Source organism: Rattus norvegicus, chromosome 18 (genome assembly GCF_036323735.1).
Source record: "Rattus norvegicus strain BN/NHsdMcwi chromosome 18, GRCr8, whole genome shotgun sequence".
In the NCBI taxonomy this organism is placed as follows: domain Eukaryota; kingdom Metazoa; phylum Chordata; class Mammalia; order Rodentia; family Muridae; genus Rattus; species Rattus norvegicus.
Window position 1 is genome coordinate 37,530,113 of NC_086036.1, and position 12,973 is coordinate 37,543,085.

The 12,973-nt window shown below is 35.5% G+C and overlaps 1 protein-coding gene across 4 annotated transcripts in view; it reads left to right on the plus strand.

The window, feature by feature from the left end:
- Positions 1-12,973, plus strand: part of Ythdc2 (YTH N6-methyladenosine RNA binding protein C2) — a 65,266-nt gene that overhangs the window by 12,827 nt on the left and 39,466 nt on the right. For 2 of the 4 annotated variants that reach the window (NM_001427202.1, XM_039097251.2), the window contains 6 exons: positions 2,704-2,811; positions 4,059-4,207; positions 6,107-6,242; positions 9,439-9,565; positions 9,761-9,826; positions 12,759-12,937. In NM_001427202.1, the coding sequence (NP_001414131.1) occupies positions 2,704-2,811; positions 4,059-4,207; positions 6,107-6,242; positions 9,439-9,565; positions 9,761-9,826; positions 12,759-12,937 (765 nt within the window). Of the gene's footprint in view, positions 1-7; positions 105-2,703; positions 2,812-4,058; positions 4,208-6,106; positions 6,243-9,438; positions 9,566-9,760; positions 9,827-12,758; positions 12,938-12,973 lie in introns of those variants that run through there. The other 2 variants (XM_039097252.2, XM_063277359.1) reach the window with 2 other exon arrangements.

The following is a 12,973-nucleotide window of genomic DNA, read 5'->3' on the forward strand; positions in this document are numbered from 1 at the left end:
TCTTTAGCTATGACATTTATTTACGGAAGTGCAGAATCAGTTAAAATATCACCTTCTCAGATGCATGACTTAGCAAAGGAAAGGGAGCACAATGGAATTGCCCTGTAAGATGATTTCCTTTCTTCTCCTTACAGGGCTGCTTCAGCCCCCTGGGGTCGAGTAGGAGCATAGAATCTTCCAGTTAGATTTTCTATTAGTATTACCCACCACCTCTAAGTGGGGTGGGAGGAGGCCCTTTCCACTCCTCACCTGTCCTGCTAGAGAAGTCATATGTCCCAGTAATAAAACTGGAATTGAGTTCTTTGGGTAGAAAAACTGTAGCCCCTTTTCTCCTGGGCTGGCCAGTTTATCTTCTGCATGTGGCTCTGCTTCCCTTCCATCTGCTAGAGACCTGTGCATCCTTTCTCCTTGTTTTTGGTTTTGTTTCACTACATTTCAACCATACTAGGACTTCCCTTGTATGTTTTCAAAGCCCATACTTAATTTTCTTATCTTGGTCTTCTTCAGGTCAAAGGAAGGTATCTTCTAGTCTACCATTGTATCCAGAGGTCTCCTCATCATTACTTTATGAATAGATTCACTGTACAAATTATCTGAAGGACTAAAGGATGACTGATTTACATTTTTGAATTGTTAAGACCTGTTCACTTAACATTTTTATTGAAAAATAATTTTATTCATTTTTGTATCTGTGTGTGTGTACGTGTGTGTGTGCACGTGTGTGCACACGTGCATACATGCACGCACACACAGATGCTGTAGTACTTGAGAGCAGTTCATAGGGCAGCTTATGGGAATTGATTCTCTCCTATCTAACGTGGAACACCATTTAGGAATTTTTAGCAATATTATTTTGGCAGTAATTTAATTACTAAGCCCAATATTTAGTTTTTAGGCAAAAGTTTTATATATATATTCTATGACATCTCATGGTTTTTGTGTGTGTGTGAATTCTCAGATCTCTGATTGGGATCATTGCTTCTTGAGTCTTCTACATTATTGTGTTTTCTCCCTGGGCTTCTTTTCATTTGCATGTACTGATATATATACACACATACATACATACATATCTATATATATGTATATATATATATGCCTTTGTTCCCTTAATCTCTTTCCTGTCTGTTTCTATTCATTCTTATTTTCTTTCTGTTTTTTTTTTTTTACAACTCTACTAGCTATGACAGATGCACATTTAATTGCCCCCTCCCCCACCCCAATGCTCGTGGCTTCTATTTTCTGTTGTGTACTAATGATTATTCTCCAGAGTTTTGGATGTAAAATTTATAGACATCACTTCTAATATGTCCAAAGCTGGATATTTAGTGTATAAATTTTGGTTTCTTTTTGTCTTGCATATTTTGGGTGATACCTAAAGTTATTTAAATCTCAAAGTTGTACATTTGTGTGGTAGTAGCATTTCCTTGGATGATTGAGCACATACAGTTGATACCTGTGCTAACTGAAAGTCAGATTTGACTTCTCACCTTTGATAGTGTGAAAGGAAATGTCAGCTTTCACGGGTCAACTTATTTCTCTTTAGCTTTCCTTGATTTTCAAAGAAATACTCTTGTTGGGCAAGCCAACTTAAAAAAATTATTTTCATAACAGATGTAATTATGATTTCTCTTCATTTTCCTGTTTCAATAATCTATCTAGGTTTTTAGATATCTTAAATCTTCATTATCATTATTATTTAACCTGACTTCATGTATTACCTGACCTACTATACATGTTGTTGCCTGGTATGGTTTTATTCTGGTTTTTTAAAATTAATTTTTCAAATTATTGCCATTATGATTCTTTGTGAAGTAAAATTTTGTTGATGTTGAACACCAAGTCTTCAATGACCTTTATTTCAGGACACAGCTCCTTAATATGACTTCATTCATTTCTCTGTCTTCAACTTCTCTCTTATTTTTCTGCTTGCCTTTTAGTTTCTTGAAAACAGCCTCATTTTGGTTCCACTCTAGTGACTTTGTGTATGTTTTATTTTCTTCATATACTACTTACTTTCTGTGAAGCCAGTTGTTTTGCCTCCTCCTTCATGAATCAGTAAAAATATTTTCTTGTTGTGGTCACTCTTTGGTAAACTGTCACAACATCCTGTACTTCTTTCTTATAGGACTTTTTCATTAGATTTTGCACAGCATTCTTTTTCCATTCTCTTTTCATGTTGCTAGTCCTCCCTGCCTCACAGAAGTAGGAAGTACTGCTATTTGTACTTAGCACAGTATTCCTGTTTTTTTTTTTTTTGTTTGTTTGTTTTTTCCTTTTTCCATGTGGAGAGGTTTAATAAGAAAGGAAGAGTAGAGGAGTGGAAAGGCAGCTGGCCATGGGCACATGGGGGGTGGGGGGATGGGAAAGGGGGCAAGAGCAGTGAAGAACAAAGAGCAAGAGGTGGTAAGAGGGGAGTAAGAGAGCGTATTCCTGGCCCTTCATGTGATGGCAGGCTCATGGCAAGTAGGTAGTAAGCAGTAGGGGAAAGCATGTGAGCACTTGTCTAGACTAGGAAGCCAGTTGTCCATTCTAGATTGCTGTCTATAGAGAGAAAAGTTACAGTTAACAGGAAGCATCAGGAGAGCCACTAGAGATTTGGAACAACTTTTGCATAGTACAAGATGCTTCATTAAATGTAGGAATTCTGTTTTGTGAATTATCTATAGGATGCAAATTAGATATTTAAAAATTCTTATTCTTTAGTACAGGGAAGACCATTTGAAGTAAAAGAAATGTTTCTGGAAGATATTTTAAGAACTACCGGATATACAAACAAAGAAATGTTAAAGTACAAAAAGGAAAAGCAACGAGGTAGGGTTTTTTTTTTCTTAAGAATTTGCTATTGATAATTATTAAATTATTTCTGTGTAAGATTATAAGTTCACCTTTACTATCTTAAGCTTACAAAAGAACTAGTACACTTGAACATATATTCTCTTGCATATAATTAGGTAAAATTATGTGATAATTTTTGTCCCAAATACACTTTTTAAAGAAAGATTTGTTTATTGTTATTAAATGTGTGAGTGTTTTGCTCACATGTATGCCTATGCACCATAAGCATGTTGTGCCAAGAGAGATCACAGAATTGGGATGCTGGGATGCATGCTGGGATTGAGGTTAAGTGAGTCTGAATCTTGAATCATAGTGATTTAAGAAAGCAGTGAAATGTATGCTGTCTCTACACAGCTTACCTCAGTGGGTAGAATTAAGAAATGGATGGGAAGGGTCAAAGGATTCTCTAAATGATGACGGCAGGCTTGGTTTTCTTTCCAAGTTTTACAATTTATTTTCCGAGACATAATCTCACTTTATAGCTCACATAGGCCTGAAACTTGGTTAATCTTTTCCCTCTGCCTACTAAATGCTAGAATTGCAGCATGTTTTCTATTCCCAGAAAGATTTACAAATCAGTATTATTATAGGGTTGTGTTTTTATTTCCATTTTATCAATACTTGCCTTAAGAAGTTCTTACAGTGGCACTCTGTGTTTCAGTGTATGAATTATCTGAAGTTTATATTCCTTTTATAGTATACTTTTTGTAGTCTTATTTCTTTTTTTACTATGTATGATCATAGGCACAAAATTCTTGATCTTCCACTTGAATATGTAATTAACAATTCCCTGTATCACTGCAAAAGTTCATTGTGTCTGATATGTAAATTATGAAACTTGTAGATGTTAAAATGTTTGGAACTTCTGATTTTTATATGTCAAACAGTTGACATGATGATATAAGTTTAATAAATAATTTAATACAAAGTGCTGTATTAGTCAATAATTTATATAGTAGATACAGCACAGGTAAAGATGTTGTTTCTGAATTTCTGGGTTAGAAGCCAAATCTTTACTGATAGAAGAATGAATGTTTTTATGTAGCTTTATTATATTACAACAACTTTATCAAAGACTCACTGTAATTTTTAAAAGCGACTCCAACGTAAAGCCCACTTTTAAGTGATACAACATTCACTTAGGTTTATTTGTTTAAGCAAAAGGAATACGTTATCAAAAGGAAAGGGCCAAATACTTATTTATTTTTTCTTTTCTAATTTAGAGGAAAAGCAACAGACCACCCTCACAGAATGGTACTCAGCTCAAGAGAATACTTTCAAGCCTGAATCTCAGAGACAGAGAGCTGTTGCTAGTGTGTCTGAGGAGTATGACTTATTGGATGATGGAGGTGATGCTGTCTTCAGTCAGCTGGTAAGATGTTACTGGTTCATAATGATATTTTGAGTAAAAATTTTGTAGGTTAAACAACTTTAATGAAGTAATAGTACTTTTTATTTTGTTACTAGAGGATAAATTTCTTTGTTTTAGACTATAACATATTTTCAGAATAACCTAATTCTTCATTTTTTAGAGGGTTGGAGAGTAAATCTAGGGCCATGTAAGCACTACTAAGCTATACTTATGATCCCTAACTTAGTCTTTAGAAACATATTTTAGCTATTTTAAAAAAAGATTTATTTCTTTTTACTTCATATGTAAGAATGTTTTGCCTGCATGCATTTGTGTGCACATTGGTGTAGATACCTTCAGAGGCAGGGAATGGGATCCTCTGGAACTGGAGTTATGGGTGATTATGCTCCACCATGTAAGTGCTGCTGGGAACCGGACTTGGGTCCTCTGTAAAAGCTGCAAGTGCTCCTAACTGCTGAACTGTCTCTTCAGTCCCAAATTTAGTGCTTTTTTTTTTTTTTTATGAGAAGATAGACAGTGCTTAACATTCTATACTAGTATTTTAATTCTGATATATCCAGAAGAATTATACTTGAGTTTTAAAAGAGGCTTCTGAAGGATGTTTTAAAATTGTTTACTGTAGGGAAGATCCATTTGAGTTAGCAATCATCATTTTGACATTTTGACTATGAGCCTAGTCTTTAATGGCTGAGCAGTCTCTCCAGGCCACGAATTTGACTGTGTAAACTTGTGTTTTTAAGAACCACATTGGACACTATACATAGGAGAAATCTCTAAAGCTTGGTGGAATCTGTTTCCCTGCCAGCAGTGCTGCTTTGAGGGGTAGGGGTAGGGGTAGGGGTAGGGGTAGGGGTAGGGGTAGGGGTAGGGGTAGGGGTAGGGGTAGGGGTAGGGGTAGGGGTAAGAAAAGAAATTCTTTTGGGCTTTTGAGACAGCCCAAGTTGTCTGGAACGTGCGATGTAGCATGGGGTAGCCAATACAAGGAAACTTTTATTCTTCTGCCTCAACTTCTTCAGTTGCTGGGATTATAAATGTGCTTGATACAAAGCAAAACCGGTTTAGTGTTAAGAAGTTCTAGGGTAATGTTTTCTCTGAAGTAGCTGGAAAAGAAACCTGTGCTACTTACCACTAAACAATTAATTAGTTCTTGTGGCTGGATCATGGTTCTTTGTCGACAAGCTCATTTTCAGATAAAAGATGATTGTAATTCAGTATTATGAAAGATAATGTTTGAAAGATGAAATTAGTGATAGCATATGTATGCTATATGTTATCTAGTTCCTCTGATGATTGTAGGCATTTTATTTTCTTTGCAGCAAATATATTTTTTTTAATTTTTTATTGATTCTTTGTTTTACATCATGTTGTACCCCAGTCCCAGGGGTTCCCTCATATCTGTCTTTCACCCTTGCAATCTCTCCTGCAAAAAACAAAACAAACCAATACATACATGCATACACACACACACACACACACACACACACACACACACACACGCACGCCAACAACAAGAAAAAATAAAGCACAGGAAACATCTCAATGTGTAAGCTATCTCACATAATGTCCCACAGTTTATCCCTCTGTCTACACATCTTGGTTGGTCTGGTTTGAGATCTCTGGGTTCTGTGACACTATCAATGTTGCATCTCCTCGGGACTCTTCTCAGTTTTTCTGTTGTTGCCCTGTGTCATGGCGATCCTGCAGTCTCACTGTTCTTAGAGGACACAGATTTTGGGTGGACCTGGCTTGGGTGGTAGCTGAGCCTGGCAGCAGTCGGCTCCCCTTATCCACATCACCAGAGCAAGCTCTCCAGCACTGTTTATGGGAAGGGCACCTCAGCAGCAAACAGATATTAAGCAATTAAATAATTTATAATCTTTGCTTTTTTGTTTTTAAAAGACAGAAAAAGATGTGAATTGCCTTGAACCATGGTTAATCAAGGAAATGGATGCCTGCCTTTCTGACATATGGCTACATAAAGATGTCGATGCTTTTGCTCAGGTCTTTCATCTTATTTTAACTGAAAATGTTAGTGGTAAGTTTATTTTCCCTTGCCATTATTTGTGGTACAAATACAATCTTTAAAAAGTATGTATGGCGCATTTTATTTACTGTCATTGATTTTATTTTGGAAGGCTTTATATTGTTTAAAATTTTGTTAGTATCTTCAGAGAGATTTCCTAAACTCCCCCAGATACAACAGTTATTTACCAAAATGCTTTTATAAATTTGTGTTGTATGTATCTATATTAATCTGGTCATTGACCCTGTGCTGCAGAAAAAAGTATCTCAACGAGGTTTGTGATTGAAAAAGAAATGGATGAAAAATGGGTAATAACTTTGGGATTCCTGGAGTCATTTAGTAAATGATGAATTTTTTTTTCATTTAAGTGTATGGACTCAGGTTCTGATCTACATCCACTAACAAATTATGTCATGGGATATGTCTTCATTAATGAGTTATCCTTGTTTTACTAGTTGATTTTAATGGATATTGGCAACCAGATATGAACAGATATAATTCTGTAGGTTTCTAGGTAGTGTTAAAATTATTAACGATTCTGTTTTTTTAAACACTTTCTTTAGCTTCTGATGTTTCCACTTGGCTTTTAAAATTTTTTTTTTTCCTGGTTTTGTGTTTTTTATTGGGGTTTATCATGGGCGGGAACTGCCACCATAACGTATGCCCCTCCCAACAAGCAAGTACGTTCTAATCTTCCTGCGCCTTCTGGGACTTTTTCTTTTTCTTTGTGCTGCACTTTGTACAGCTAGCAGCAGCCTCAGGCTCCTCAGGAAATTTCCTTTTTTTTCTTAGGAGAAAAAAAATTTTTTAATCTATTAATTTTAGATTTTTCTGGCAGAAAGTACCCCCAACCCCCATCTTCAAGTACACGGACCTTCATTTTATTATTTCTGTTTACATTTATTTTTTAGATGTTAATCATTAATGGCTGTCTATCAATGGCTATGATGGTTAGCTTTGTTAGTTTGACCTAATCTTAAATCACCTTGGAAAGAGATTCTCAATGAGTGATTATCTGCATTGGGTTGGTCTGTGGGAGGATTGCCGGAATTGGTGTAACAAGACCCAGGCCCACTGTGGGCAGCACCATTGGCCTAGTAGTTTTCAATTGCGTCTGATAATACTGTGAAGAAAAAAAACCCTCAAAGTCCTTTACATAATTGGGACTATTGGGGCTTTAAATTTGAAATGTTTACTGTAGGCACATGCGTTTGAATATTTGGTCCTTGCCTGTGGCACTGCTGGGGAAGTTGTGGAATCTTTTGGAAATAGAACCTTGTTAGAGGAAGTTAACACTGGGTGAGCCTTCAGTCTTTTATGGCCCATCCCTGCTTCCTGTCCTGCTGTGTTCTTACTGCCAAATGTGTGTATTTGGGTGCACACATGCTATGGCCAATTTTTGAAGGTGAAAAACAAGTAGGATTTGTTTGTCTTTCCTCTCTGTGGGTTCTGGGATATGCCTAGTTTTCAGGTCAAGCCTGGTGGGCAATCGCCTTTCCTTGCTAAGCCATTTCACTGACCCTGCCTTCTAGGCCTTTGGTTAGTTATTGCCTCTCATAGAGGCTTCTTTGGTTAATAAAACCGTATCCTTTGCTTACTATTTTGTTACTCTACTTTGTTAATTTTTAATGGTTTTAATCATTTGTAATTTATTATTATTGTTCACTACCCATCTTACACTAGAATGCAAACTCTGTGAAGGCAGAATTTGGTCAGTTTTACTCACCTCTTGGTCCCAAGGATCATAATAAGTGCTTACATGCTTGTTCAATAATGCTACTTTTAAGCATTTTTATCAGATGGTAATGTCTGATATGGAAAGTGACAGGAAGCTCCTTGCCTCTCTCCTTTCCTTTCTTCTTTTTTCTTGTGGGTTTGTTTGTTTGCTTATTGGAGAGGATTTGGCTGTGTAAATCAGCCCAACCTTATACTCACGATCTTCCTGCCTCAGCTGCCTAAGTGCTGTAGTTAAATGTGGATACCACCACCATACCTTGCAACATTCTTATATGAGGGTGATTTTTAACTTTGTATTGTTTTAATTGTCCATTAATATGCTAATATATACCATCTGTCTCTTTCTGCTTCTGATGTGCCAAGAGATTTAGTGTGTGTTTATATCTGAAAGACTTTCTATTTCTAAACTGTGAAGTTAGTTTTCCCTTTTAAGGTTTTCTCAACCAACCATACTTACTTTATTTTGATACCTATCTAGTCCCTAATTTCCCTGGTTTGCATCACTTTTGAATGTAAATTAACTTATAAACCTTCTCAAGAAATATAGCTGGGACTGGGGAGATTGCACAGTGGGAATAAAGGCTTACTGTAAAGCCCAAGGATATGATTTTTGATTCTCAGATTCTATGTAGGGGAAAGAGAGAACAGACTCCTCTCAGGTTATTCTCTGCCCTCACAGATGCCATGTCATGTGTTCCTCAAATTAGTAAATAAATGTAAAAAAATTTAAACACATACTCTCTGGTTCTGAGCTTATTTTCTTAGTGAACACCTTAGGATATACTAGGTCTGTTGACCTAAAAGCTTCTATTCTTTTTAAAATTACGATCTGTCTGTCTGTCTGTCTGTCTGTCTGTCTATCTATCTATCTATTGAGACAGGGGTTTGCTGTATAGCTCTGGTTGTCCTGGAACTCACTCTGTAGACCAGACTGTCCTCTAACTCAGTGTTTTCCTGCCCCTGCTTCCTTAGTTGGGGGATTAAATGTGAGCAATGACACCACTGCTGGCAGTTAAAATTACTATATTTATATGTTTATTAATTCAACCTATTGTTGGTTTATCGCTTTGTCTACTACATTGCTTTAAAATATTAATAAAGCAGTTAATTAATTTATTAATTAATTTTTTAAATTCTATATCCTGTTATCTAGTAAACATGGCAATATGTAGATAAAAAGCATTGAAGGGTTCTGCAAGCCAATAGCTTTCTTTTTTTCTTAATTATATAATTAAGAAACTTTAAATAATGTCTTCATATTCTTCCAAAGATAGACTTTATTCTACCCTGTTTATGCCAGAACATCTCGGATTTCTTTGTGAATGGGAGAGTTGAAAGTTATATAATGTCGCTGTCATTTAAAATGAAGGAACCAGTCATAGATTAATTGTGATAGTCAGTTCTACTACTTAACTAAAACAATGGAAGTCTTTGATATTTGAACATTTAACATATCTTTTTCTTCTTTTAGTTGATTATAGGCATAGTGAGACCAGTGCAACAGCTCTGATGGTTGCGGCAGGACGGGGTTTTACGAGCCAAGTAGAGCAATTAATTAGTATGGGAGCCAATGTACACAGTAAAGCATCAAATGGCTGGTAATTTTAGATTGTATCCATTCTTTGTATATCATGATGTAGTTTCACATACCTTTGAAATTTTCTTATGATTGTCCTTATTTTATAATCTCTTATATAGTAACTGATTGCACAACTGACTAAATAATTTTGAGTGACTAGTTACGTAATTTGAAAACAAATTATTTCTCAGTCTGATATCTTTGAAATTTGCAGGATGGCTTTAGATTGGGCTAAGCACTTTGGACAGACTGAAATTGTGGATCTTCTAGAATCTTACAGGTAAAACCTTACATTATTTAAAATTAATTCTACCTTATAAAAAAATCTAAGCCAAGTAAATCAGAGTCTATAAAAGGCAAGGCACTTATACTTTTTTACCTGGAGATTTACTTTTGTAATGGTAAAATAATTTTCTTCAGATTGTTAATAAGATATATTCTATTAAATTTACCTTATTTAAAAATTTCTTTGGAAATTTGGAAAGGATATTTCCACTTAAACATTGTATATGGAGAATGGGCAGGTAGGTCAGTCAGTAATGTGCTCACTGAGCAAGCAGGAGGACCTAACTTTGGTCTCCAGAGCCCACATAAAAGCCCATGTGATGGTACATTTTTGTAGTCTCAGTACTAGAGAGATGGAGACAGGAAGATGAATGGAACTCCCTGACTACCCAACCTACTGTTTACTGGGCAAGCTCCATGCCCCAGGAAGAGACCCCGATTCAAAAAAATGGGGATGATATCTAAGAAATGAAAAATGAGGTTGACCCCTGGCTTCCATACATAATGCTCACATGCACATGAACACCTATACACAGGTGATCGTGCATAAATCCATAAACACATATATACACACATCCAAGACATGGTAGATTCAAATGTATGTTTGTCTCTGTATTTCACCTACACTTCACTAGAATGGTGATTTTTTTTTTTTTAAAGTATGAACATTTTGGGGCTCATGTAGATAACTCAGTGGTTAAGAGTGCTTCCTACAGATTTCAGCACTCATATAAGGGGACTCAAGACTTTTTATAATTCTAGCTCCAAGGTGTTTGATGCTCTCACTGGCCTCCAAGCACACACCATACATATACACATAAATAAAAATAGATCTTGAAAAAAATGGAAGTTTGAAACCAACAAGCAGAGAGGACATGAAGTAGCTGATGGATTTTCTTAATATGTTTTGATATAGTAGGTATTTCATGCTGATTAGAAATAACTAACTTAGCAAAGCTAAGGCAACTCACAGTACCAGTGAGAAACAAGCTCATTTTAGTGTCAGAACTCTGTATATACTTGTTCCATGACCTTTTAAGGACAAAGGGCTAAAATATGTTCTCTTTGATATGTTTATAGCATGCCAGACCATCTCCTGTACCCACATGATGTTTCTTCCTCTTTGGCAGGAATGGGAGGTTCATTAGCAATCAAGCTATAGAGACTTTAGGCTTAAACTTTGACCATCAGGTTACTGGGTACACTGGGAAGTGGGGATAAGTTATCAAACCGAAAATGGGTTTAATAAAAGGTACAGACCATACATTGAAATATAGTAGCAGATATATGGCAGTAAATAAAAAGAAATGGCTAAAAATATTGAAAAGGGACCTGGATCATGTGACTGTGGGTTTTAATTAAATTTTCATGAACTTATTTTTCTTATTAATACTGCATATATTATTTTGACTAACAAACAAAACAAGAAAAACCACCAGTGCAATATGGGTGTATTTCCCTCAGGGAGTGTGTGTGTCTGTATGTGTGTGTGTGTCTGTCTGTCTGAAGATTGGACCCAGGACATGAACATGCTATATGAACATTCTTTCATAGATCTATGTCTCTGGTCCCAAATTATCTTTCATTAGAAATTTTAGATAATTTTAGTCAGCTATTTAGATAAATTTCACAGATTTTTTAGATACTAAAGTAGATTTTAATGTATTTTGTAATACATTGATGGCTTGTATTTTATTTTATCCTATTTAAAAACTCATATAGCTATATTTCCTACATTAAAAATTCTCAAAAGGGGTTGGGGATTTAGCTCAGTGGTAGAGCGCTTGCCTAGGAAGCGCAAGGCCCTGGGTTCGGTCCCCAGCTCCGAAAAAAAGAACAAAAAAAAAAAAAATTCTCAAAAAACTTAAATAATGGAGTTTGAGGTTAAAATGTAGCAAAGGCACTTTATTCAAGACCATAAAAAAACTTCATTTTATAAAATTTATTGAAATATTGCCTGTGCCTTAATTCACAGTTAGTGACTATTTTTTAAGTGTTCAGAGTCACCACAGTCAATAGTAGAGCATTTTAATTACACACAAAACTTTCCCACCTAACTTTCCTAGTTCTTAGGCTAGCCACTAGTTTATTTCCTCTTTCTGTAACTTAGTCTGTTCTGTGCAGTGTGTGTAAATAGAGCAATATGATATGTAGTCTTGTAGCTTTTCTCTTTAATTTCACAAATTTCAAAGTTTATGTGTTTTATTTCCAACCAATAGACCCTTCTGTTGATATGCCATGGTTTGTCAGTTTATGAATATTTGGGTTATTTTCATTCTTGACTACTATAAATAGGAACACAAATATTTAAATTGACAGTTAATATAGATATCTAACCCTGTCTATCCATTCATCTATCCATCCACCCATCCATCCACCCATCTATTTATCCATCCATCCATCCATCCATCCATCCATCCATTTATTCATCTATTTCCATTTCTCTTCCATCTGTACCCAGGGATGAAATTGCTAGGCGATGTGGTAAACACTGTGTTTATCATTTGGAGAACTGCCAGTATTCCAAAATTTCTGTATCAGTCTACATTTTTTCTAGGAGTGTTTTAGTATTTCTGTACCATCCATATAACTTAACTGCCTTTTTGATGTTAGCCTTTTAGTTGTGGAATGGCACTTTTATAGTTTGGGATTATATTTCCTTAGTGACAATTCATGTTAAGCATCTTGATATATTTATAGGCCATTTTTGTATTTTTTAATAAAGTACCTTCAGTTTATAATTTTTCTAAAAGTACTTCTTAAGTTTAATTGAATAATATGCTTACAATCAACACACAAATTGACTATAGATAATACATGAAGTGGCAACATCCCTAGTGTATATTGGGAATTCATTGGGAATAATGAGAAACCTTGGTCTTAAGTCTTACTTTTTTCAATAGAAACTAATTTGGTATTTTTCTTAGTGCTTCATTGGAATTTGGAAATCTAGACGAAAGTTCCTTGGTTCAAACCAATGGAAATGACCTCAGTGCAGAAGACAGAGAGCTGTTGAAAGCTTACCATCATAGTTTTGATGATGAAAAGGTAGACTTGGATTTGATCATGCATCTTCTATATAATATCTGCCATAGTTGTGATGCTGGTGAGTACTGTTTGAAAGAACTGGAGGAAACTCTAT